The sequence below is a fragment of the Triturus cristatus genome, chromosome 12 (genome assembly GCF_964204655.1).
Source record: "Triturus cristatus chromosome 12, aTriCri1.1, whole genome shotgun sequence".
Lineage (NCBI taxonomy): Eukaryota > Metazoa > Chordata > Amphibia > Caudata > Salamandridae > Triturus > Triturus cristatus.
Window position 1 is genome coordinate 541,108,474 of NC_140595.1, and position 27,125 is coordinate 541,135,598.

Genomic DNA, 27,125 nt, shown 5'->3' on the forward strand with positions numbered 1-27,125 from the left:
AGAGTTGCGGCGGGGCCGGGTGAGTAACGACACTCCAGGGGAAAGGCTGGTAGGGTAGAGGGCGGAGGGAGGACATTGAGGGTGGGTAAGGCGGAACCGGCACAGACGGGATCCCGGGGCACTGGAAGCTTACTCCCCTGCACAGGTTTTGTTGTCCTGCGTATTCCTTCGCACCTTTCCCTGAACACCGAGCGGGTCTGGCGGGTCTTGTATATCAAGCAACCGGACACGATACCTCCTCACCAGACGTACCACTCCCCGCACGACCCTTTGGTCCATTTTCTTCTTTCTTTTTTTTTTTTTTTTTTAGCGTGAGTCGAATTACCCGAGTCTAGGGTGACAAAGAGGATATACAATCCCCTTACTATTGGTCTTTTCATCTTATTTCACAAAGTGGAGGCACGGTGTTCCCAGTAATAGGACCAACCCACACAGAACCACGGGTGAGGTGACGGTTAAAGTATCCCTTACACTAAGTGAATCTGACACTGACGGCCCCCCTGTTTTCTTCTTTTCATGAGCCTTCGGGAGGAACCAACCACGGCCGAAGAAGCGAAGCAGATACACTTGAGGTCCAACATTGAGGAAGAAGACGACGACCAGCGTGGCCCCAGTACTTCTTCAGGAACAAGAACCGATATCTTTCCAACCCCCACAGCAAAGAGTGGCCTGTATGACAATAAACCATTCTCACTTGGAAAATATATTCAGCCTCCGCGTCTGTATATCCGACCCGCCCTCCCACAAGTGGTGTCAGAAGTGGGATCCATAGGAGACATGGAGGCGGCTTTGGCAAAAATGGCCGAGAATCAGGAACATCTCGGGAAAGTCATGGAAAGGTTCCTTACTGTGGTGGAGGAAGATCGAGGGAAGATTCAACAGGCACTTACCGGACAAAGCCAGTCCCATGGAGCCGCTATGGACAAACTCACCGAAGTGTTGGGACATCAGCGAGGACCTACTACTCTTCCGTCTATGGTTCTCCAGCGCTATGTGCCAGGCGAAGACCCTGATTTCTTTTTCAACAATTTCGAGCGCCTGGCCACGGCAGCGGCCTGGCCGGCGGACAAGTGGGGTCAGTATCTGGGTCCTCTCCTTTCCGGAGATCTCCAGGCGGCATATCAAGCTGCCACCGTCCAAGGAACCGTGTCTTATGCAGATATCAAACAATGTATCATGGAGCGTTTGGGAATAGATGACGAGTCATATCGCATCAAATTGCGACATATCAAAGAAGGCCCTCAGGAAACGCCAAGGGCACTGTATTTTCGGGTGAAGGACATGGCCGATCGCTGGATAAAACCCGCCACCACCGACAAAGACGGGATTATGGCAAAGATCTATTTGGAACAGTACCTATCCTCTCTACATCCACCCATCCAAAAGTGGGTACGACAGCAGGCCCATCTCACCTTAGAGACTGCCGTGGAAATAGCCAGTGCCTACAGCCGGGCCCAAGAAGTGCAAAAGGGGAGGGAAGACCAACCGTGGAGACCGGGAGGACACACCACCCATAGACCCCCTCGACCTCCTGTAAAAAAACCCGAGCATATTACCCTTGTACCCGGTACCCCAATCCTACGACCTTCCCCCCCTGGACCCCAGTGTTTCCACTGTGGTGGAATGGGACACATTGCGAGGTTCTGCCCCCAAAAGGAAGAGCCGATGGAAATTGGAGTGGCACGTAATTATTACTGTACGTATACCACCAAAGAAGAGCCGCCCTATCACTGCCCGGTGAAAGTAAATGGACAAGCCGCGATGGCCTTGGCGGATACGGGCTGTCGCCAGAGTGTGGTTAGACCCCAGGATTGGGAACCCAACATACAACCCAGTGGGGACATCGTGGCTATTCGCTGTGTACATGGAGATACGAAACAGTATCCCACTGCTCACGTTCAGATACAACACCAAAACGACGTAGGGACTTCCCTGAAGGTGGGTCTCATTCCCACTTTGCCGGAACGAATTATTCTGGGAAGTGATTATCCGAAACCTACCCCAAATGTTGCATAACTCCACGAAGTCGGAAAAGGATTGGTGGAGCACTGCCCCGTTCTCAATGGAGGAGGAACCGGAGTGGCCACCCTCAAAGCCAAGAAAAACCAAGAAACAGAAGAGAGCGGAAAAAAAGAAGCCCGTTATGGCTTTACCCACTGTCCCGGTAGAAAACCCGTGGGAAGCAGACCGGAACTTCCATGCAGCACAAAGGGAAGACCCAGCACTGCAAGAGGCCTGGAATTCCGCTATAGACAGCGAGGAACCCCAACGAGTAGGTCCCTACTTTTTCGTCAAAAAGGGACTACTGTATAGAAAAGGAACACCTACCCAACAACCACAGTTGTTAATCCCAGGACCCTTCCGAGAGAAAGTACTGTTCCTGGCACACAGCCATTTGTTGGGCGGACACTTTGGGGCCGATAAAACAGAAAAACAGATCATGGAACGCTTCTATTGGCCTGGCGTTTACCAACAAATTAGAAAATACTGTAAGGAATGCCCGATATGCCAAAAAACTAGTAGATACAGGCCCCCCCCTGTTCCCCTTCGTCCTTTGCCCATCATAGACGAACCATTCCATAGAGTAGGGATGGATATCATTGGTCCCTTATTGCCCTCCAAGAGCGGGTGTCGATACGTGCTGGTCATTGTCGACTATGCCACCCGTTTCCCGGAAGCAATTGCCCTACGCCGCCCTAACGCTACCAATATCGCTAGTGCCATGATTAAGGTGTTCTCCCAAGTAGGGTTCCCGAAAGAGATCCTTACGGATCAAGGGACTCCTTTTGTGTCTAAAGTCCTGAAACAAGTATGTGTCCAACTAGGTATTAGCCAAATCCGGACCGCAGCCTATCACCCGCAAACAGATGGGTTGGTGGAGCGGTACAATGCCACCCTCATGTCCACCCTAAAGAAACTATTCGATTTGGAGTCACGAAAATGGGAGGAGATGCTGCCCCTGGCCTTGTTCGCCATTCGATGTAAAGTGCAGAAAAGCACAGGTTATTCCCCGTTTGAGCTGCTTTATGGACGACAGCCAAGAACCTTGCTGGAGATGGCCCAAGAAAAATGGGAGAACGAAGCAGATAATAGCAGGCCATTAGTGGACTATGTGTCCGCTCTGAAAACCCGCCTGGGCCAAATCCGAACTATAGTCCACCATAATTTAGAGATGTCTCAGGTGAATCAAAAGAAACAGTATGATAAAAAGACAAAAGAAAGATCCTTTAAAGTGGGAGATTCAGTCCTGCTCTTAATGCCTTCCTCAGATCACAAACTGCTAGGCCAATGGCAAGGCCCGTACACGGTGATTTCACAAGTAACCCCAGTAACCTATCGGATAGACCTCGATCCCACTAGGGGCGTGTCCCAAATCTTCCACATTAATGTACTGAAGAAATGGGAAGGCCCGGTACCGGTAGACATAGCCCAAGTAGAAGACCCGTCCCCGTTATTCGTCCAGTGCATAGAAGCCACCTTAAACCCAGAATTGAGAGACGAATTGATCTCCACCCTCACTCCTCTTCATCATCATAACTTCTCCACCTCCCCCGGAAGAACGACCCTCGTAGAACATACTATTAAGACTGCTCCGGGGAAAAGGGTACGACTCCGACCATATCGGATACCCGAGGCCAGACGGCAGACGATTAAGGAGGAAATTCATAAAATGATACAGATGGACATAATTGAACCATCCACAAGTGAATGGAATTCCCCAATCGTCTTAGTGCCGAAACCCGATGGTTCGGTGAGATTTTGTATTGACTTCAGAGAAGTAAACAAAATATCTGAATTCGACACGTATCCACTTCCCCGCGTGGACGAGATGATAGAAAGGATCGGTCGCGCTCAGTATATCAGCACCCTTGATCTCTGCAAAGGGTACTGGCAAATACCCCTGCGTACCCAAGACAGGGAGAAGACCGCCTTTTCCACACCTGATGGCCTGTTCCAATTTAAAGTGTTACCCTTTGGGTTACATGGCGCTCCGGCTACTTTCCAAAGAGCCATGGACGTAATCCTACGGCCCCATGAGAAGTATGCCGGAGCATACATCGATGATATAGTCATCTACAGTGATTCCTGGATCCAACACATGTCTCACCTACAAAGAGTGATACAAGCGTTGGAAACATATGGCCTTAAAATAAATCCTGCGAAAAGTCATTTGGCAGCTCAGACGGTGAAATATCTGGGGTATCTATTGGGGGAGGGCGTCATCAGGCCCCAGGGTGCCAAATTGGCGGCCATCTCACAAATACCGTTGCCCCAAAACAAAAGGGCCCTCCGGGCATTTCTAGGGTTACTCGGTTATTATCGCCGCTTTATCCCCAACTTTTCCCACATAGCGGCCCCCCTTACTGATCTGCTGCAAAAAGACCGAAACACAGAAAACATCCTGAAAAACCCCGACCCTGACATCATACACGCATTCGAAACATTAAAAACCTCCCTTACTTCTGACACAGTCCTAGTCAGTCCGGATTATTCTCTACCATTTGTCCTACAAACTGATGCGTCAGACCAGGGTTTAGGAGCTGTGTTATCCCAGGTCACAAAAGAGGGAGAGGAAAGACCCATAACCTACATTAGCCGAAAACTATTCCCACGAGAGAGCAGATACGCCGTGATAGAAAAAGAAGCACTGGCGATTAAATGGGCAATCGAGACTTTACGGTATTATCTCGAAGGGAGAGACTTCACCCTCTATACAGATCACGCCCCCTTAGAGTGGTTATCCCGAAATAAAGGCAACAACGAAAGGGTCATGAGATGGTTCCTTGCCTTACAGCCCTATAGGTTCCAAACGAAACATCGTAAGGGAACGGAACAAGGGAACGCGGACTTTTTGTCACGATATCCCCAAGACTCAGGACCTAGTAGTAAGACAGCAAGGGAAAGGGGATGTGAGGAGGTGGGGCCGGGGCCACGATGTCCAACCCCTGTCTCACCTGGTATACGGGGAATACGAACGCCAGAGGGACAGCGTAGGTCTCGAAACATAGTGCCGAATCGTCCGTCTACCACACCCCCCTTTCCTCTCTTCCTGCAGGCGGACCTGACGCGGCACGAGGGAGGAGCTGACCCCGGAAGCAGACCGGCTCCACCACTCAAAGGAGACCTGACCCAGGACGTAGGCTCTCGAGGCGGAGCAGGAGAAAGAGGAAGGACGACGCAAGCGGAGCAGGGAGAAGAAGAGACGAACAACCGCGAACCGGACCAGGACGAGACCGAGACGGAGGAGCCGGAGGAGTTCTGGAGTGAGGACTGGTGGTGTCCCCCGGAGGAGGCTGTGGAGCGGCCGCAGCTCAGGAGAGTTGCGGCGGGGCCGGGTGAGTAACGACACTCCAGGGGAAAGGCTGGTAGGGTAGAGGGCGGAGGGAGGACATTGAGGGTGGGTAAGGCGGAACCGGCACAGACGGGATCCCGGGGCACTGGAAGCTTACTCCCCTGCACAGGTTTTGTTGTCCTGCGTATTCCTTCGTACCTTTCCCTGAACACCGAGCGGGTCTGGCGGGTCTTGTATATCAAGCAACCGGACACGATACCTCCTCACCAGACGTACCACTCCCCGCACGACCCTTTGATCCATTTTCTTCTTTCTTTTTTTTTTTTTTTTAGCGTGAGTCGAATTACCCGAGTCTAGGGTGACAAAGAGGATATACAATCCCCTTACTATTGGTCTTTTCATCTTATTTCACAAAGTGGAGGCACGGTGTTCCCAGTAATAGGACCAACCCACACAGAACCACGGGTGAGGTGACGGTTAAAGTATCCCTTACACTAAGTGAATCTGACACTGACGGCCCCCCTGTTTTCTTCTTTTCATGAGCCTTCGGGAGGAACCAACCACGGCCGAAGAAGCGAAGCAGATACACTTGAGGTCCAACATTGAGGAAGAAGACGACGACCAGCGTGGCCCCAGTACTTCTTCAGGAACAAGAACCGATATCTTTCCAACCCCCACAGCAAAGAGTGGCCTGTATGACAATAAACCATTCTCACTTGGAAAATATATTCAGCCTCCGCGTCTGTATATCCGACCCGCCCTCCCACAGTAAGGCTGGTGAAGGCTGCTCCTCCTACCCCTAAACTATCTTTAAACACCTCTTTGTATGGTTTCATCAAACGTGTAGTAGGTGTTATAAACGAGGAAATAGAGCTGGTCGAGCACCATTTGTTCATCACTTCTGCGTCTGAAGTTGAACTGCAAAACCAAGTGGAGGACCACCTGGCAGCAGGTTCGCCTCTGCCTAATGTGACTGTTTTAACCTCTACAGACCAACCTGGAACTCATCCTCAGGGGGAAGGTCATTTATCTCCTACACAGAATGGACCCTACTCTGAGGTGTTATCAGGGACTAGGGCTGAAGCGTTATTGAGCCACTGACCGGTCCCATTTCCACTATTTCAAAGTTGGAGCCTAGCACCATGCTTCCAGTAAATCGCAAGATGCGTACCCCAATTTCTTCTGCCATGTCTAATGACAATTCTACTGCTTCTCCTTCTGGCCTTGGTTCCGGCTTTGCCTTTGTCCGGCTGCCGCCTGCTGGTACTAATCTTAGCAGTACTCATCATGCAGGCACTCAATTTCCAGAAGGAGCTAATATCCTCGCTGCTGCCTTTTTAGATAACCATACAGCTAGATTTGTCGACGCCTTGACGTTTGTTGTCACCAATCCATGATCGTTTAGGGACTATCGAAAAGGGACTGTCAACTAACGAGGTAAATGCCCACCCTCCTAATCAGACACTCTTTGAAGGACATCTAACTATGATAAAATGACCCAACAAGAAATCGTAGGCAGAGAGGGTTGATGCAAGGGCTCTTGTGGTTACGGCAGGGGCTATACTAACCTTGGGGGAGTTGGTCGGTCCAGGCTCTGTTGCCCATTAGCGTGATGATGCTCACTTGCCAGGGGCAGATGACAATGACAAGGCCATTAAGGGATAAAATGGTACTTCTCCTCCCTGTGATGTTTTTGGTTCCCGTAGTGTCTGCCAGACAAAATGTGTGTGTGTGTGGGGGGGAGGTGGAGTGGGGGGGGGGGGACACGTGAGCACACAGGTTGTATCCAGGCATATGACCCCTACCAGCAAGTCCATATACTGTATTGATGGGGAGTGTTCCTCCCCTTTCCCCTGACACAACAAGAGTCATTCGTCCAGTTAAACAATACGGCATTACATTGGCTTCACTCCAAAATTAACTTTTCTCTCTCAGAGGCCCATAATAAATTGATGGTCAGCAGCGTTAATTGGGTCGATGCCTCTATTAAGAATGCAGAGGGTGACTGTGTGATAATTTTAGATACGAAAGCCTGACACAAGATCTTTTAGCCAAACACAATCTGATGTATGCCTCATAGGGCAAAATCAAGTTACTACTCTTAACGTTTTTCTATAGGGACATACAGAATACTCACACTTCAGCCCGTCAATTTCCAAGCACTTTTCATCCCCATGCCCCTCTTCCCACTAAGAAGAGGGTTGATGTTCTCACTAGTCTTTCTGATGTTGACTGACAACCCATCATCACATGTCCCACATTTGCTCATGGCCTATGTCTACAGTCCAAGATTAATTATTCCATATCAATAGAACGGTAGATGATTAAATGAATATCTCTAGCATTGCAAATAGCAGTTTCCGAATTAGCAAGGTAAATCTGGGCACTGAATCCACTGTACCAACTGGCCCCAATTCCATGACTTTAAATGGCAGTCCCCTTTTCGGTGAGGTAAACTTGCCTATTGATACCATTATCCCAACTGGTTCTAATTCCCAGTTTTCACTTGCAGAATCATATCATCACTTCACAGTCCCTGCTGTAACTTCCAAAAGTGCAGATGATGTCGTGGGCCCCTTTAGTTCTCTGACATCCCTCTTTTAGATACTAATAACCTGGATAATAAATACACTATTTTTCCCTCATGAGTCCATCCTAATATTACTGGTTTTCTTTTGCTCCCTCTCCCACCTTCCCCCTCCGGCCTCATCCATGTTGTTTCACAAAATGTGGCCGGTCTTGGAAAAAAGTTATTATCCCCTGACTGGAGCTACAATAGCCCAAATAATTTGCTTATAATAAACCCGGGCCCTGAATGATATTAACATTGAAAGATTTTACTCAGTAATTCCTGCAGCTACACCATTCACTTCCGGTAGAGCAAAAGGAGGACTAGTTTTACTACTGTCAACTTTGCTCCTAGGAGACATTATTAAGACCTTTACTGGCTCTCCTCTTTAGCAACTTATACTGATATTGCATAGGAAGGCAAGTATCTGTTAATTACTAATTTTTACAACAACATTTTCGATTCCATGGAGTTGTCCAACTTGGAAGACCTGTCCAAATTTGTACCCACAGCAGTCCACGTTAGGAAACTCATTATCGCTATGTGACTACATTTTGTTTTGTGGGTTACCTATGGACTCTCATAGCCTTACTGTTCACTTTTGGCTACTGTAAACACGTTAATCACCATGTCTCCAATCATCTTAGCGGACTCTAGCTAGAGGTTTTTGTTGTGAGAATTTGGAGGTTTTCCTGCCGCTATTCAGGAAAGCTATTTAGCATATCATCTGGCACACTGTTTTTTAAGCTCTTTATGTTTATTGGTGGCCCCATTGGACACAGCCGGAACACAATCAGCTGTGTTTTGCACCTGTGAGCTGACCCACTGCACGTTTCATCCTGCACCTTCATCATTTTATATACTATTTTTAAGTATTAGGCATATAATTTTATTATAACTCTTAAGGTAAGCAACCTTTAGTCAACATAGCTAGCCGTAGTGCCTATATTATAGTTCTTAGTTATTTTACGTCTATTAGGGGCTACCATTGCAGATAATGACACATTGGCTTGTATGGTTATTATGGAAATTCCTTTGTTTGATTATTTGCTGATTATTACTGTTGTACTTTATGGCGCTTTAATCTGTTTAATATATTATTTTTCTAATTTCTTGTGTTTTGATGACTTTGTTATACACATTTGAATAGTACTTTTTCATATGCACATGCTTTTATGGATTCTTGGCTGAATAAAGTTATTTTGAATTGAATACCTTGGAGGGATTTTTTTCATGGCCCAAAATGTTACGGTCAGTCATTTGAATGTGGAGTAGTTCTCTCCTCTTAAACTTCTGAGTGGGATCGAGTTTCTCTGTATCACTGCAACACCCACAAACTGGGAGGGGGGAGAACAGTATGTCAACCAACGGCGCGGAGGAGTCATTTAGCCAGCTTTCTGTGAGGAACAGGATATGATGTCAATATTTTAGGTTTGGATACACTTGGCAATCTCTTTGCAGTGTTTTGCAGAAGATCTGCAGTTAAGTAATCTGCACTTGAGGTTGGTTTTTACATATTTTGTGGTTTAAATATTCAAAGTAGAAATAAGACAGTTGGGAATTGGACTTTACACAGACTGGTGACACATTTGCTTCCTATTACCTTCTATGAACTAGATGGTGCACATGTTTGGGAAGGGTGAGTCGAGCTGGTTAAGCTTTAAACTTGTAATAGACAATCAATGTCCTCCTCGGAGAGTGATACTTGCGAGCTCTATTTGGACAGTACTCTTTGTTATTTTTGGTGACAGATTGCCATAGGCACTTGGGTACTCTTTCCTTCGGAAGAAGAGACATGAGAGAAGTAAGGAGCTTTGTGATCTTTAAGTTGTAAAGTTTGACGATTTCATGAGGCACTTCGTTCTTCTGGGGCTGTGAGGGTGTTTTTGGCAGGGTATTTTCCCTGTGTCACAGCCATGCAATCGTATTCGTAATTAGTTAGATCTTTGACAAAGTTACTGAACAACGTACGATTAAGTGCATGACTGGAAGAGATGAACATTCCCATTTTTATTTTTAGTGCTCTGAGCAGTGAGAGAGCGATCAGCCTATGTAGGCGTACATATGTCTGAGAACGAATCAATACCATAAGTTTGTGAATTAGGGACGAGGATATTCCTTTTAATATTAGGAGGAAAAGTTAAGACCTTGGAGGAAGGAATCTTTGGATGGAGCGGAGGATCACTCTCATCATCATCATCATCATGGTTGATAGAACAGGTATGGTGTGTGAAGACCAACTTCAAAGGCAAAGGTGGATCCGGTCAAACACATAGGTTAGTGGGCTAGGGGGAGGATGCTAGTTGGAGAATTGATGGGAGGAATTAAGGCAGTAGAGAGAGAATCCGTAATAGAGATTGGGTCTGGCAATACATTTCAAAACTAGGACTATGGGGTTGCCTGGAGTTCTTGAGGTTCATTACATTAGACAATTGGAGATGGAAGATTTTCAGCTTGGTGTGAGCGGCTTGGATAAAAATATTGTTATTATTATAAGTGGAGAGCAACTCTTCTGCTTTGAGGATGGTAGGACAGAGATACAAAAAGTTTGAGACCTTACAGGATTTTGATAGAGAATGTCACACACTACTCGAGCTAATTTGGGATTTTCGAAGATTGATTCCATTAGCGTCCACACTGTTGGGCTCTTGTGGCATCCAAGTATCTGTAGCCTATTTTTAGTGCCATTTTCTTCACTACTACAGCCAACATGCCTTCTCCATTGGTCATATAGTATCAAAATCAAACTTAAGAAGAAGGGTCAAAGCTATTCTTTCCCTGGGGCCCAAAAACCCTACCTTCATACTAGTAGAAGAGTGTGCTAAGAGTCTGTACTATGGAAGCACAGGAAAAACAATCTATTTCTGCCATTGTGGCCAGGTTTTTTTCATAGAATGGAACCCGATTTCATTGACAAAGGACCTTCATACAGAGGACAAGGCAGAGAGTATGTTTTAATAACAAAAGAAAATATAATGAAAACAAAAGATAATTCTTTGGTAACGCCATAGATCCCCTTTCTATCTGTACTTATGTCTCTTTGGACCTGGCATGGACAGGCAAGGGAGCATGACGTTTAGGAACAACTAGATACTTTTAGTTAAAACTATTGGTATCTAAAAGTAATTGTTTTACTCTGGGCTAGTATGATGCTCTTGTTGCCATAACAACTGAGTGCACTTCATCACTTGAGTACTTTTCGGATCCCTTTTTTTAATTTGATGGTACTGAAATATAATGTTCATAATGGAAAAAGCCCAGCATGCTTTGTTATTTCCTTCCATCTTTAACATTTTTATGAGGAGGCTTGTCGGCTGTTAGCATCCTTTTCAGATTCAAGCACATGCAGGAAACATCTTATGAATCCACTTCACCAAACCAGACAAAATGGCTATTGCCAGGTCAAGATTCATTCCACACATACGCCAACCACACTCCACAAAAGTGGGCAACATTCCAGACTAATCACAGAATAACAAGCAAAGAGCATACGTAACATGCATTACCAATGTACAACAATGCAACAAATATTTGGGGGGCTGAACTAAGAACACTTTCAGAATTGAAACTAAAATCCACCAAGGTCACGTACTCAACACATTCACACGTCAAGTCTAAAGCTTCGGGAGTGGGGCTACTGACTTAGGAGATATGGTTACAGGGCTGTGCTAGGGGACCCATGCAGTCCTGGAAAATGTTGTCACACCAGCCCCATATTGCACCATGTAACTGCAGTAAGCGAGTTAAGCACTGTAAGCGGTATGGGAGGATTTGAGAGTGTTCACACCAAAGGACTTGTAGGAAAATTAGAGAAAAATGAAGATTTTCCTAACCCATTTTCTCAAATATGCTCACATGAAGTCAGAGATTGTAGAGCAGCGTACAAGGCCATAGCATGCAATGATCTGTAGTAGGAGAAAAGCAAGAGGTACACTAACATTCTTAAGAGAGTATGAAAAATGCGATGCAGAAAACAACTGTTTAAACACAGGAAGTGTTTATTATTACATAATAGAAAAACAATAACTGGGTCTAACAACATGCTGTTGAGTGAGGGGGAATCAACATTTAAAGAAGTACTATTGCAGCTGTTAAACTTTGATGTTACAGAACTGAACAGGGCCAGAGTTAAAATACCTGGTGCCTTGAAGATAGTCATCTACTAAAATGATCCAGCAAGGCTGTCTAACACCCCCAGTGTGTGTCCATAGGCACGTTGCTGCCCACTGTGTGCTTTTGCCATTTCAGACTAGAGACCGAGGTCACGCCTCCCATAAGACCAGACATCAGGCACAGGTGGCCTCGGCACGGGGTGTACTTATGTTTCATAACCTACAATTAAACACCAGTTATCCAACTTCCTACCATCCTCACCATACTTGAAGCCACCAGAATCGTAGCTCTGGTATCCAGAGAGAAATTACATTGACTTTCCAAGTCTCCAGGAGGAAAAATGGAAATGTTGTTACCTTTAGTTTCCCTGAAATTCACAGTACGCAATTTCCCTTTATTTGTGCATCCCTGGGCAAGGATTAAAAGCAAGACAAGAGCGAGAAAGACATATACTCGCAGTTAGAGTCAAAATATGGTCAAGACACTAACTGCGGGTATATGTGCTTCTCGCTAGTGCCCTGTTTTTAATCCTGGCCCAGGAACGCAGAAATTGAATATGCTACTTACCAGTATGCATCTGTTCTTGGCATGTAGGGCTGCTGACATTCATATCTGTGCATAGATCGCCGCCTAGTGTTGGGTCCGGATGTTTGCACGTTGTTGTCCTGGAAGAGTCTTCGAAGTATCCTTGGATAGGTGACTCCTCCCATGGACTACAGTGCGCATGGGCATCCTCTCCATCCTCAGATTGTTTTTCGCCATTGTGGCAGTGATGGAGTAGATACAGAAAGTGATGACCATGCTTGCAATAATTCTGAGAGCTGCAGCTGCGACAGGCGCCGGGGAGGAGGGAGGGCGATATGAATGTCAGCAGCCCTACATGCCAAGAACAGATGCATACTGGTAAGTAGCATATTCAGTTCGAGGCATGTGGGCTGCTGAATTCATATCTGTGCATAGAATACATAGCAGTGCCCTCTATTGGCGGCGGCTACCCGTGCCAGCTGCAGCGGTCTGAAAAAGTGTTTTGAGAACAGCCTGTCCTACAGCTGCCTGCTGTTTTGACTGCACATCTACGCAATAGTGTTTTGTAAATGTGTGTGTAGTGGACCATGTGGCTGCTCTGCATATATCATGCAGGGGAATATTTCCTAGGAAGGCCATGGAAGCCCCCAACTTGCGTGTTGAGTGGGCTCGTGGTGGAATAGTTAATGTGCGTTTTGCCTTTTGATAACAGATTTGAATACACTTAACTATCCATCTGGCTATCCCTGCTTTGGAGATGGCGTTACCTTTGTGGTGTGGGGCAAAGGCAACGAATAGTTGTTTTGTCTTCCTGAAGGGTTTAGTCCTGTCGATGTAGTACATGAGGGCCCTCCGTACATCTAGTGTATGTAATGCCCGCTCTGCAACAGTTTGTGGGTTTTGGAAGAAAACGGGCAGTTCAATAGTCTGGTTCATGTGGAACTGCGATATTACTTTGGGCATGAATTTGGGGTTGGTACGTAGTACGACCCTGTTGGCGTGAACCTGAATAAATGGCTCTTGAACGGTTAGTGCCTGGAGTTCACTAACTCTTCTTAGGGAAGTGATCGCTACCAGGAAGGCTACTTTCCAGGTAAGGAATTGAATCTCGCATGAGTGTAGAGGTTCAAAGGGTGGACCCATCAGGCGTGTGAGGACCAAGTTGAGGTTCCACATTGGAGCCGGTGGGTGACTAGGTGGAATGACTCGTTTGAGTCCTTCCAAGAATGCTTTGATGGCAGGCACTCTGAATAGAGAGAGGTGCTGCCTGGTTTGCAGATAGGCTGATATTGCGGTCAAATGGACACGTATAGAGGTGTACGCCAGATTGCATCGGTATAGGTGTAAGAGGTAACATATGATGTCGTGGATGGATGCGTCCAGCGGGTTAATGTCATTATTACCGCAATAAATGACGAACCTTTTCCATTTGGCTGCATAGCAAGCTCTTGTAGTGGGTCTCCTGGCCTCCTTGATGATGTCCATGCAGTCAGGTGGCAGATTGAGATAGCCAAACTCTAGGACTTCAGGAGCCAGATCGCCAGGTTCAGCTGTTGCGGATCTGGGTGCTGAACCTCTCCATGGTTCTGCGTCAAATGCGCGGGTTTGATCCGCAGCCTTTGATGCGGTACCACGGAAAGTTCGAGGAAGGTGGTGTACCACGGCTGGCGTGCCCACGTGGGAGCAACTAGGACGAGTGTCAGGGAGTGTTGTCGGAGTTTGCGAGCCACCAGCGGTATCAACGGTGCTGGGGGAAAAGCGTACGCAAATCTGCCGGACCAGTTCATCCATATCGCATTGCCCTGCGACTGCGGATGTGGGAATCTGGCGGCGAAGCTTTGGCATTTTGCGTTTTCGCTTGTCGCGAATAGGTCTATCTCTGGGTGACCCCACTGCTGGAAGTACGGTTGGAGTACTGATGGGTGTAACTCCCACTCGTGCATCTGGTGGCTGTGTCTGCTGAGCAGATCCGCCATCTGGTTGTCCTTGCCGGGGAGGTGTTCCGCCATGAGGAACATGTTCCTCTGAATGGCCCACTTCCACATGCTCTGAGCCAGATGAGACAACTGTGGAGAGTGTGTCCCTCCCTGTTTCTGTATGTAGTACATTGCGGTCATGTTGTCCGTCCGGATCAACACGACCTTGTTGCACAGATGTACTTTGAAAGCCTTCATGGCCAGGAAGATTGCCATCAGTTCCAGAAGGTTGATGTGCATCTTCTTCTGTTGTGTCGTCCATAGTCCCTGCACTGTGTAGTGTAGTACATGAGCTCCCCATCCCTGGAGAGACGCGTCCGCTGTCAGTACTATTTGTGGAACAGGCTCTTGGAACGGTCGCCCCTTGCAAAGGTTTTGTGGATTCCACCAATGCAGAGAGTTGTATGCCCGACCGCTCACCAACACTAGGTCTTTCAACTGTCCTTGAGCCTGATTCCACTGACGTGCTAGGCACTCCTGAAGTGGGCGCATATGTAATCTCGCGTGCGGGACTATGAAGATGCAGGAGGCCATCATGCCTATCAACTGCATAAACACTCGCGCTGGAAGCGAGTGATTGGGTTTGAACTTGGAGATCAGCAGTTGTATGCTGTTGATCCTCACTAAACTTGGCTGAGCTGAGGCCGCCAGAGTGTCTATAGTCGCGCCCAGGTACTGTTGTACGTGTGCGGGCTGGAGATGGGACTTTGGGTAATTTAGTGAGAATCCCAGACTGTGAAGAAGGTGAATGGTGCGGGACATATGGCTTGCACATTGCTGGGCCGACTTCGCTTGAACGAGCCAGTCGTCTAGGTAGGGGTAGACGTGTATATGCTGCCTCCGTAAGTGTGCTGCCACCGTAGCTAGGCACTTTGTGAAAACCCTGGGCGCTGTTGTCACGCCGAAGGGAAGGACTTTGAACTGATAGTGCTGCCCCTGAACAGTAAACCTGAGGTATTTTTTGTGTGAGGGGTGGATGGGTATGTGGAAGTACGCATCCTTGAGGTCCAGTGATGCTAGGAAGTCTCCCTGCTTGAGAAGCGGAAGGACTTGCTGTAGAGTGAGCATGTGAAAGTGCTCTGAAAGAATGTACTGGTTCAGGGGTCTCAGGTCTAATATAGGCCTGAGCGACCCGTCCTTTTTTGGAATTAAGAAGTAGAGGGAGTAAACCCCCGTGCCCTGCTCGTGGATGGGTACGAGCTCGATAGCGCCTTTTAGAAGCATACTTTCTACCTCTTGCTGTAAGAGCGTTAAGTGCTCTGAGGACATAGGACGGTTTCTTGGTGGTATTGTGGGTGGAGTGGAAGTTAACTCCAGACAGTAACCGTGTTTTATAATATCTTTGACCCACCTGTCCGTGGTGATGGAGTTCCACGTGGACAGGAACCGTTGTAGCCTTCCCCCGACAGGTGTTATGTGGTCGGGAGGAAGGGAGAGGGCGTCACTGCTTGTTCTTGGGGGAGGACCTGGTGTTGCCGTAGCCACGTCCTCTGCCCTTGGTACTGGAGCCACGATAGCCACCTCGGGTGTTCTTATCGTAGGTGGTCTGCGTATTACCCTTGTTATATGTTTGTTGTGACCCCTGTCCTCTACCTGCCCCCTTGTTTCCGGGGCGACGAAAGGAGCCGCTCCGAAAGGACTGAGTTTGTAGGGCGCCCATGGACTTTGCAGTGTCCGTGTCCTTTTTTATCTTCTCGAGGGTGGTGTCAACCTCAGGTCCGAACAAAAAGTCGGGGTTGACGGGCTGATTAAGTATATTGTTTTGTACCTCAGGCTTGAATCCTGAGATACGTAGCCAGGCGTGACGTCGTAGGATGACGCTAGTGTTGATGGCCCTGGCAGCCGTGTCTGCAGCGTCTAGTGCACATTTAATGGCAGCATTTGTGAGTAGCTGTCCCTCTCTGATAAGGATTTCTGCACCTTCTTTGTAGGGGTCAGGGAGGTGCTGAAGAAGTTGCTCCAGTGTGTCATAGTGCGCTCTATCGTAGCGAGCGAGGAGCGCTTGAGTGTTAGCTATGCGCCATATGTTTGCAGCTTGTGCGGCAACTCGCTTGCCGGAGGTCTCTAGCACCTTGGACTCTTTGTCCGGGGGAGGAGCGTCACCCGTTGTCTGCGAGTGTGCCCTCTTGCGGGCATTCGCCACAACGATGGAGTTGAGTGGTAATTGGCCTCTGATGTAAGTAGGATCCCCAGGTGCTGATCTGTATTTTTTATCGATCCTGGGGTTTATCACTCGTGCCCTGGTGGGTTCCTTGAAAATGTCAGTGGCTGGCTTGAGGACCCCCTTCAACATTGGCAGAGTCTTTACATGTCTTTCTGAGGATGCAAAGGTGTCCATTAGAAAGTCATCTTCGATGATATCAGAGTGAAGCTGTACATCATGGTTGTTTGCCGCACGTTCAATCAGAGCGTTGAACGCCGCAGTATCCTCTGTGGGTGATGTTTTTGGCCCATATAGTTGTGTGTCCTGTGCATCAAGAGGTGCACTGGGGTCTGCAGGGTCGCCCCAAGTTTGGTCAGGGTCCTGCTGGTCATCAGGGTCCGTGTCCACATGGTAGGGGACTTGTTCATCCAAGTAGTCCCCCAATGCATCCGTGTCGGAGCGTGTGGGGGAGGCCCGGTGTGGATCCTGGTAGGGTGAATAGAAGGGTTCATACAGGAGAGGTTCTGAGTCCACAGGCAGCTTCCTCTTTAGCGGGATCCTGAAAGGTTCCAATGGCGGTTCCGAAGTTATCCTTCGGCCGTGGAGAATCATCCTGCCAGTGTCGGCGTCGATGACGTGTGACGGAGACGGCTCGACAGGTGTAACCGCAGTTTTGGTGACCTGTGTCCTGAGTTGAAACGCCTTCGGGATTGTGGGTGGAGGCAAGCCGAAGGTAATGCTGGTCGGCACCGACGAAACCGCCGGAGCCGAACCGGAACCCGACGGGTCCTGGAGGGCGTCCTTGGATCTGCAGCCTGGCATCGCGCCAGGCCGTACTCGGGGCGCCTTAGAGGTCGTGGCCCCCGCCAGGGTCGTCGAGGCGGCTGCAGATATCTTCTGCGCCCGTGGCGCATCGAGTCGAGGTGCGGAGATCACCGTCGACGTTTTCGACACGTGAGGTTTTGGTGTCGTCGAGGGAGTGCTGCGAGGCGTAGCAGGCGGGACGGCCCTCGGTGTCGGTGGCGTCGACGCCGGTAACCGGGCAGGTTTGTCGGCGCCGATGACCTTCTTCCGTTTGTCGACTCCCATGTCGCCCGTCTCGAGTTCGGCACCGAAGTCTCTCTTGGTGCGGTCGGTGCCGACCCGGTGCGCTGGCGTCGAAGGTGTTGAAGGCCTCGATCCGACTAGCGCCACTTTCAGTTTCGGTTTCGTAGGAACCTGAGCAGCTTTCGGTTTCGGTTTCGTGGAAGGGAAACCAGCTGGCTTAAGCGGTAATGGCTGCCGCTGAACGTCCGAGGCCGGGCCCGAGGGCGGGGCCGAAGGACTGCGTGATAGGTCTCGGGTAAGGCCCGAAGGCGATCCCTCGACCGGAGCCATAGTCTGTGGCGCTGGTGAAATTTCGGTCTGAACAGGGAGGCCTTGTTCATCATCGGAGCTACTCTCTTCGGCTCCTAAGGCCTCCTCGTCGTCTCCTACCTCGGTGTCGTCTTCACCTCTGTGGAAGAGTGACTCGTCGGCCTCGTCCGATCCGGGTTCGTGTTCGTGTTCGGAAACGGGACTGGAGGGTAAGACTTCTACTTCTTCGACGTCGTCAGCCTCGTCGAAGATGTCAGCTGGGGCCGGTGCCGCGTGCTGCGCTTCGAGCCTCGCCGCTCGACGATTCCGCAGAGTCTTCTTTGAACGGAACCGGGCACAGGCCATACATGTCGATTCGTCGTGGTCCGGCGAAAGGCATTTGTTGCACACCGGATGGACGTCGATGTGTGGGTACTTCGCATTGCATACCGGACACCTTTTGAATGGCGTCCTGGATTCCATCGTCGAAGTAGAGTCGATGGACAGGCAAATGCGAACAAAGTCGGTGCTGAAAGTTAGTAAACTAACAAAAAGTATCGAAACCCGATCGATAAACAGTACCGACGCGAACTAAAGGCCTTGTGGCCTCGACAAAAGTTTTTCCTAACTTGAGCTAAGATAGCACATCCGAACCCAATGGCGGAAAAAAACAATCTGAGGATGGAGAGGATGCCCATGCGCACTGTAGTCCATGGGAGGAGTCACCTATCCAAGGATACTTCGAAGACTCTTCCAGGACAACAACGTGCAAACATCCGGACCCAACACTAGGCGGCGATCTATGCACAGATATGAATTCAGCAGCCCACATGCCTCGAACAAAGGGATATTGTCTAAAGTGGAGCTTATTTTATTTTCACTCTTTTCATTTGCACTGCTACCTTTACTACCTTAAGCTCATCACTGTGGTATTAAGTATACCTCATTGAGATCAGGTACATAGACTTCCCACAGCTGCATGCCTATCTCTACGGCGCGCCTATACCGCTCACACTCCCCCCGATCACTAGATCAGTCTTGGTAGCTTGGCGCTCCGCCCTCCGGCACACCCGCTGGGATAGGAAACTTACTCAACACACACCCCTATGGCAGGGCACATGGCTCCGAGAGACGTCCTCCCTCATGGGCTTCCGGTCCTGGGACCACATTGGGATCTCTCTCCTCGGGGATATTTGGGTGGGTGACCACATTCGGACCTTTACTGAGCTACAAAAGCGCCACTCCCTCCACACCTCCCAATTCTATCGATACCTCCAACTTCGCCATGCACTCACGGCTCATATCTCCACCGGTACATCGATACCCGAATTCAGCCCACTAGAAGCGCAGGTACTGATGGAAAACCTGGGGCGGAGAGGGGTCTCAAGGATATATCGATCTCTAGTTAACAACACCCCTACCAACCTGGACACACTCCAAGCCCGCTGGGAGGGATGGTTGGGCCCCCTGGATGAGGCGGACTGGCGTGACGCCCTTATGGCTCCCAAAACCCTTACGACCTCCTCCTAGCTTCGCCTCATCCAACTTTATTATCTCCACACAGCCTACCTCACCCCGGTGCATCTACACAGGGCGCGATTGTGCCCCTCCCCTGACTGTACCCGCTGTGGTCAGGCCCCTGCTGATTTCTTCCATATGGTGTGGACCTGCCCGGCCCTCGCCTCGTTTTGGTCCAGTATAGAGTCCGAGCTAACACAGACCCTAGGCTGGCAGGTCCTCCACGACCCCATGCGCCTGCTCCTTGCTATCTTTGACGGCTTGGACGGCTCTAGAGTCGACAAGCTGTTTTTGGGCACAGCCCTCGCAGTTGCCAAACGTGTCATAGCGGGGGCATGGGCAAGCACCAGGTCCCCTACCCTGCGGAAATGGCGTCGAGGGGTGGATTGGTGTGCCACCCAAGAAGAACCCCTATTCAAGGCCCGGGGATGTCCGAGGAAGTTCCAGAAGATATGGGGCAAGTGGTTGAATTTGCTGCCTGCTTAACGTTCATGTTGCCCTCCAAATGTAAAAGTACATGTTACCCTGTGTATGGCCATAAGGAGCTATCCTATCATTCCCTAGATCCGGATTACACTGTTTGTTGGACATGGCTATTGTATATTCATGCTGATATATGCTGGTTTTTGTTCTGTTTCTCATATAAAATACTAATAAAATTTGATTATCAAAAAAAAAAAAGTATACTTTCCTCCATACAAAAAAACATCCCTGAACTCCTTCCTCTTTGAGAGGGGGTTGTAGCTCGTGCTGTGACTTTGCATCACAGAACGAGGAGAAGCCAAACGATGAAGCATGCAAGGGTGAGGGCTTTCGACCTTTTAAAGGGATACCCCTCCGTGGCTAGGTCTCTACCTTCACAGCTTTTGTCTTTTAAACCCAAGGGTTTCTTGATTGTGATATATCCTGATGTGGCTAGGTCTCTACCTTGACAGCTTTTGTCTTTTAAACCCAAGGGTTACTTGATTGTGATATCTCCTGATGTGACTAGGTCTCTACCTTGACAGCTTTTGTCTTTTAAACCCAAGGGTTTCTTGATTGTGATATATCCTGAACTGTGTTGCCCGACCACAACACTGCGACCAGTGAATGAAGCACTTGAAAGAAGGTGAAGATGCAGCCTAAAAGCTTTCCATCCACTGCTGTAGCCAAGGATTTGAGTCTTCAGTTAACAAGGGAGAAAATCAGAAACAGTGTAGGCTACTATGCAGTTATCACAGAAATCATCTTAAATGGACCATCAGATGGACAAGGCCTGGAAGGAATCTATCCGAATATATTTGCTGGCAAAAGGCAGGGGAATGCTGACACATTAGAGCAAAAAGCTTGCCATTGCTTAAAGTCTAAAGCGTTTGTTGCTCTACAGCAAAATACTCTCCAGTATCATTTACTCAATAACCTGTGACACATTATGAGCATCTCTGTTTTGGCTAAATGTAGCTATTCTAGGTGCTACAAGTGACATCAAATTCAAGGCATTAGCACAATGTGTGTGTGTGCCTGTAGAAACTATCCTGAGCATGACAACAGATTTCAATCTTTCTCCTACCTTGGTAGAATACTCCTTGGGACAGCCCATGTTAATGTCAATTCCAGCCACATCATCTTCTCTGTGCGAGGAAGACAAAACAGAAAAGAGAGATAAAATCTGTGTAATGGATTCATGACTTCATGCTATTTCAAAATTCAAAAAGGCAGTAGAGGGAATGAAAGACCGTCCAAAATAATTTGGCAGTTGTCCAACAGAGAGGACCTCGTGATCAAGCCAATTAAGGTTCCGATTCCGATCCTGGAAAAACCGGGTACGAACCGTCGGTCGGAGCGTTTTCTCCGTCCGACTCGTACCCGGGAAAAAAACCCTACAAACTTGCAAGTACGATTCGTACGGAAACACAACTTCCGTACGAGTCGGACAAAACACCGACCGACAGTAAAATACATACGAATGTGATCCGGGACACCGCGGACGTGACGTCCGGACGGAGTTAGGCATGTTTTTACGTACCAGCAAGTACGATTCGTACCGACAGCGGTCCAGACGACAATATTTTTACGGCACCCAAAAAGTGCCGGAAAAGGTAAGTACGCCGCGATGCGAGCGGTGTAGGGGGCCCGGTACACGCCGCCCCCCCCCAGTCCCCGTATGTACGATATGTACCCCCACCCGTGTATGTACACCCGTGTATGTACACCCGTGTATGTACGAGACGTACCCCCACCCGTGTATGTACACCCGTGTATGTACACCCGTGTATGTACGAGACGTACCCCCACCCGTGAATGTACACCCGTGTATGTACGAGACGTACCCCCACCAGTGAATGTACACCCGTGTATGTACACCCGTGTATGTACACCCGTGTATGTACGAGACGTACCCCCACCCGTGAATGTACACCCGTGAATGTACACCCATGTATGTACGAGACGTACCTCCACCCGTGAATGTACACCCGTGAATGTACACCCGTGTATGTACGAGACGTACCCCCACCCGTGAATGTACACCTGTGTATGTACACCCGTGTATGTACGAGACGTACCCCCCCACCCGTGAATGTACACCCGTGAATGTACACCCGTGTATGTACGAGACGTACCCTCACCCGTGAATGTACACCCGTGTATGTACACCCGTGTATGTACACCCGTGTATGTGCGAGACGTACCCCCACCCGTGTATGTACACCCATGTATGTACGAGACGTACCCCCACCCGTGAATGTACACCCGTGTATGTACGAGACGTACCCCTACCCGTGTATGTACGGGTGGGGGTACGTCTCGTACATACACGGTTGTACATACACGGGTGTACATTCATGGGTGGGGGTACGTCTCGTACATACACGGGTGTACATTCACGGGTGTACATTCACGGGTGGGGGGGTACGTCTCGTACATACACGGGTGTACATTCACGGGTGGGGGTACGTCTCGTACATACACGGGTGTACATACACGGGTGTACATTCACGGGTGGGGGTACGTCTCGTACATACACGGGTGTACATACACGGGTGTACATACATGGGTGGGGGTACGTCTCGTACATACACGGGTGTACATACACGGGTGTACATACACGGGTGGTGGGACGGCGCGTACATACGGGGGCTGCGGGGGGGGACGGCGTGTATGCGGGCACATGTCTCCATGGTTGCTATAGAAGTTCGCTCCGTACGGTGTTTTTTCCATACGGTTGTACAATCGGACGCACGGGACGGATCGTACTTGCGCGCTCGGACTTCAGTTTTACGATTTGTACGGAAAATCGAACGGGGACGTGTCGGACACTTTTCCCGACCCGAGGACGTGTCGGGGAATTTTCCCAATGCGATTCGTATGTATTTTTTCCCATACGAATCGTACTTGCCAGTTTGTACGGTACTTGTACGATTCGTACGGAAAAAAATCCGGGTACGATTCGTACGGGGAAAATTTCTCCAGGATCAGAATCGGCACCTAACTGTAGGTTTGCACTTTCTGAAATAGGCATTTAGAAATGCAGCGGTCCAGGGGGGCCCTAACTATTAATCCTTTCAAGCCCACCTGACACAGTTTATTAATGCTAAAATCTCAAAACAGGTTACAGAACAGATTTACAACAAACCACGGAAAGGCACTTGATTAAAGTTTTAGCCAGGTTTGGTGTAATTCTGTGGCGCAGAGCAAGCATTACTATGGGAGCTGAAACTGAAATGCCTTTTTTTTTTACCCCGCCCTTTATTCCCTGGGGATGATATATATAACAGGTAACTTATTAATATGGACCTATATTATCACTGCAGCGTTATGGTGATATCATAAACCACGAGCCAAATGCTTAGCCATGTTTAAAAAAAAATGCCATTAGCATCAGAATGATTCTCCTGTCGTTATTTTAGTGAAGCATCAAATACAAGAAGGCAACATGGTAACAGGTCATGAAAAGAAATGCTCCTAGAATGATGATCAACAAACAAGTTCAAACATATACACTTACATCAGCTTAGCAGCTGCGAGAGCTCTTCCTGGATCTGCAGAACCCTGCAACCAATAAAAACACAGCAGATTAGCAACCAAGGAAGATCTTACTTCTCAGGACTCCTTTGATTTCATACTTGTGGAATTCATCAACCACTTTTCGACAAGACCAGAGAATGATCATAGCAGTTTAAAGTGGCAATGCCACTGACATGTGGCACAATATTTGGGCCCAACTACAGAATATGATGAGGGGTCCCCAGTCTCTCACATATCACAGATCTTCATTGGCCTTGGGCTGACTGGGGGCCCCCTGAAGGGTTGGGGGGTCACCTTGCACCGCAGGGGCGTGCCTTACGCTCCTGCCCGTACTGCAGATGCCATCTGAAGCGCCTCGGGAATACATGTTGGCTCGGATGACTATGCAACCCCTACACAGAGCTGCTTGGGGATTTCTGACAGGGCCCCGCCATCTGCACCCACCTGCACACAGAGCACCTCTGCTTGACCTTCAGGTGTCATCGGCTGACATTCGCAGACACTGAAACCTGCACTGCCAGACACTGACGTAAACATGATTTCGCCGTAAGGAAGGTTAATGTTATTCTGCAGCTCAGTCCATCATGTCGGGACCTCACGTCCAAGCATGCTTGGCTGCTTTCCCCACTCTCACTCCCTGCTCCTTCGAGGTTACTCTAGATTTCTTTCAATGGCACTCTGGCTCAAACCTGCAAAGAATTGCTAAAAATAGTTAATCCGGACAGCCGCTGTTAAGCCAGACCTAAGAAGGGAACTTTACCGTACACAGATAGGTCATTGTTATGAAAAATTGAGAACAGTAATTGACTAATATTTGCTGTATTGTGTACTGCATTAGGGGTAATTTAGAGAAGGAGGGAAGCTGTAAAACATCTGGTGAAATGTGTGGAAAATGGTTTTCAGTGCATTTGATGCACTTTTTGCCTTCTGATGAAAATGGTACACTGTACGTGCCAAAAACTGGTGCTCTTTTTACAATAGTTGTAGAACAACAGACAGAAAAATACTTGCCCATTTCTCTCTACATTTTTAGGTCTCGCCTGGCGTAGACTGCGCAGACATGCGCAGTCTCGCTGGCGAGATTTAATTAGTTAGGGTAGATTTCTCTAGTGGGCTTTAAGCCCCGCCCCTCTTTCCAACTGGCTGGCGTCACCGTTTATGCTAAACGGTGGCCAGGCATTGGAAAAGAGCGTCTAGTGACGTACACTTTTCTCTTTTAGAGCCGTCCCGGTTGGACTGGCTCGGTTCCTTTACATTTGTGGTAAAAGCTTTTCTTATCTTTATGGGGCCATGTGTTTCAAACATATGGCACCATAAAGACAAGAAAGGTTTCGTAAAGGACGAAAGTGAAAGTGGACTGGGGAGCAGTGGGGGATCTGCAGGCGCCTGTGCGGGAGGGAGGGCGGGTCATCGGAGGGACAGATCACTTGTTCTGTTTTCTGCAGAGCATGAAATAAGAAGAAAGGCATATAAGGTAAGGCTTCTGAGCCCAAGATGCATGGCCGTTCGTTAAGACCCCATGCTTCAGTGTTTCTGCCATCTGAAGTGGACATTTTATTGACCCGAACTTATTTACTCTTAACACTGGTGCTTGCACCAGAATCGGGATTACAAGTGGTGCGCAAAAAACACAATGGAGGTGGATTTAAAGTGTGTGTTGGAAGCAATTCTAAATCACCGCGTTACCGCGAGTCCTGTACAGAGGGGGAGGGGTGGAGAGGTAGGATGAGAGGAGGTTTCCCAGGTATTTAAACACACGCTTCCCTCGACAACGACGCGTGACAAACGAGCGGAGAGCAGCACGGGGTTCCCAGCACTCCATGACCGGCCCTCTTAGGTTTCATTACCCAGATGCCCTGGGCTCGGTTCAGTAGCACCAGCTGCCAAAGTCCGCCGGGCGCTTTTAATTACCCCTCGGAGCTATTTTTTATGAATCCCTGCCGCCATTTGCCTCCTTACTGCTCTGATTAATAGGAGCTGACGGAGAGCCTAATGGGGCGAAGGGCAAGGCAGCAAAGAGGGCTGGCCAGGCCACAGACCAAACAGACTGGGGCGTGGCTAACAAAATTGCAGTAGCCGCAGTAGCACCGTAGCCCAGACTCGTGCGGTTTCGTTTGTCCATTCCCTGCATGTGCTTCACATAGCAGACTTTGGCTCTTTTAATTGGTCGCTGTGAATAAAGTATGCCAAAAAACATAACCCTCTCCATCAATGGACATATTAAAAAGCCTGCTGATAACACCGTTACAAAAATCAAGGTTTGCGAATTAAACCTCTTTCAACAAAGCAAAAATGAAAATAGTTAAGGTCGGCCAAAAGTATAATCCACACAAATCAAAAACCACCAAGAACAGCCAGCATCTTACCAAAAAAATCAGTGCAACCCATCCAACAATGAAAAGAAGCAGTACTGTAATTTTTTGTGTGTGCAGTTTTATATAGCGCGAACTCGACCCGAAGGTATTTGAGCGCTTTACATACCAGTTACGTGCACAAAGACATTCATTTCTAGGCAGGGGGAGATAAAGTGATTTGCCCAGAATCACAGGATGTTGAGCTGGTGCCAGACCCGACCCTGGTTCCACAGCTCCATTGTCTGTAGCTCTGGCCGTTACGCCACATCCCCTTGTTTTGCCGTTGTTTTCAAGTTTTCTCCCTGGCACCCTGTGATTTCGGCTCCTCAACGGGTGACCATGTGAATAAAGCTGAAATTGTATGACCCACGATGCCACCCTGTGAGTTGGCAGATGTGCCATACCCCAATGCGCGCCTGCGTGCGTTCGTCAGTTGATCTAGGTTTTACAGATGTTATGAGCTGAGCACAGAGTAGTGATGTGTATGCGGACAGTAGAGTCATGCACTAAGTTATTAGTTTCCTTAGGTGGCTCCCACACCATGGGTTGGTCTGTGAGCGCATGTGTGGGCGGGAGGGAACAGCGTCATCAGTATGCACATGTGATGACACACCGTTCTGCAACTGTTGCACAACAGAGCAGGCCCTTGCCAGGAGGTGCCCCACGCCCTCTGTAAACAGAGGACTAGCCAAAGGTATACACAAGGCCTTTTCAAAGCTGCTGCCTGTGCCTGTGCAATAGGCCTCGCCTTTTATTAGGTTAAAGCCATTTGCTTTGCTATATAATACCATTAGCAAAGCAAATGGCTTTAACTTAATAAAATGCGAGGCCTATTGCATTTTTAATGCTTGTTGGTAATGTCACGATGACCGGGTGTGGTAACGTTATTACCAAATCGTGGTAGAAAATCCGAAAATTCACCATTCTGTAATGAATCCCTTGGTGGTGCAGTTCTTATTTCTCCCAAATGTCAAATCAGCAGAGCGCTCCACATAAACAGTAAAATGTATTCCATTGGGGTCCTGAAAATGCTTCTACTGATGCTCTAAAATCGTTCTTCTAACTCACAAACATACTCACAGGGGCCAAAAGGTTTGCCATGTAGTATTACTGAGTGCTATACAGAAGCCAACAGGGTGAGGTTGGGGGTGGTGGGGCTTCAGGAGGGCTCAGGAGCTGCGAAGCATGTACATGGTATGAACTGAGAGTCGTCAAGTTATTTTGAGAGTTTCATTCCATACTGCCCTCTAAATTAAACTCCTATTCCCTAGAGGAGATAAAGAGTTGACAATAC

At 48.5% G+C, this 27,125-nt stretch overlaps 1 protein-coding gene across 2 annotated transcripts in view; it reads right to left on the bottom strand.

Moving 5' to 3' along the window:
• The window catches only part of DUS2 (dihydrouridine synthase 2), a 571,780-nt gene that overhangs the window by 380,582 nt on the left and 164,073 nt on the right, over positions 1-27,125 (bottom strand). For both annotated transcript variants that reach the window (XM_085639553.1, XM_085639554.1), the window contains exons 5-6: positions 23,458-23,501; positions 21,022-21,082 (exon numbers count right to left, since the gene is read on the bottom strand). In XM_085639553.1, coding sequence (XP_085495679.1) covers positions 21,022-21,082; positions 23,458-23,501 — 105 coding nt within the window. The remainder of the gene's footprint in view (positions 1-21,021; positions 21,083-23,457; positions 23,502-27,125) is intronic.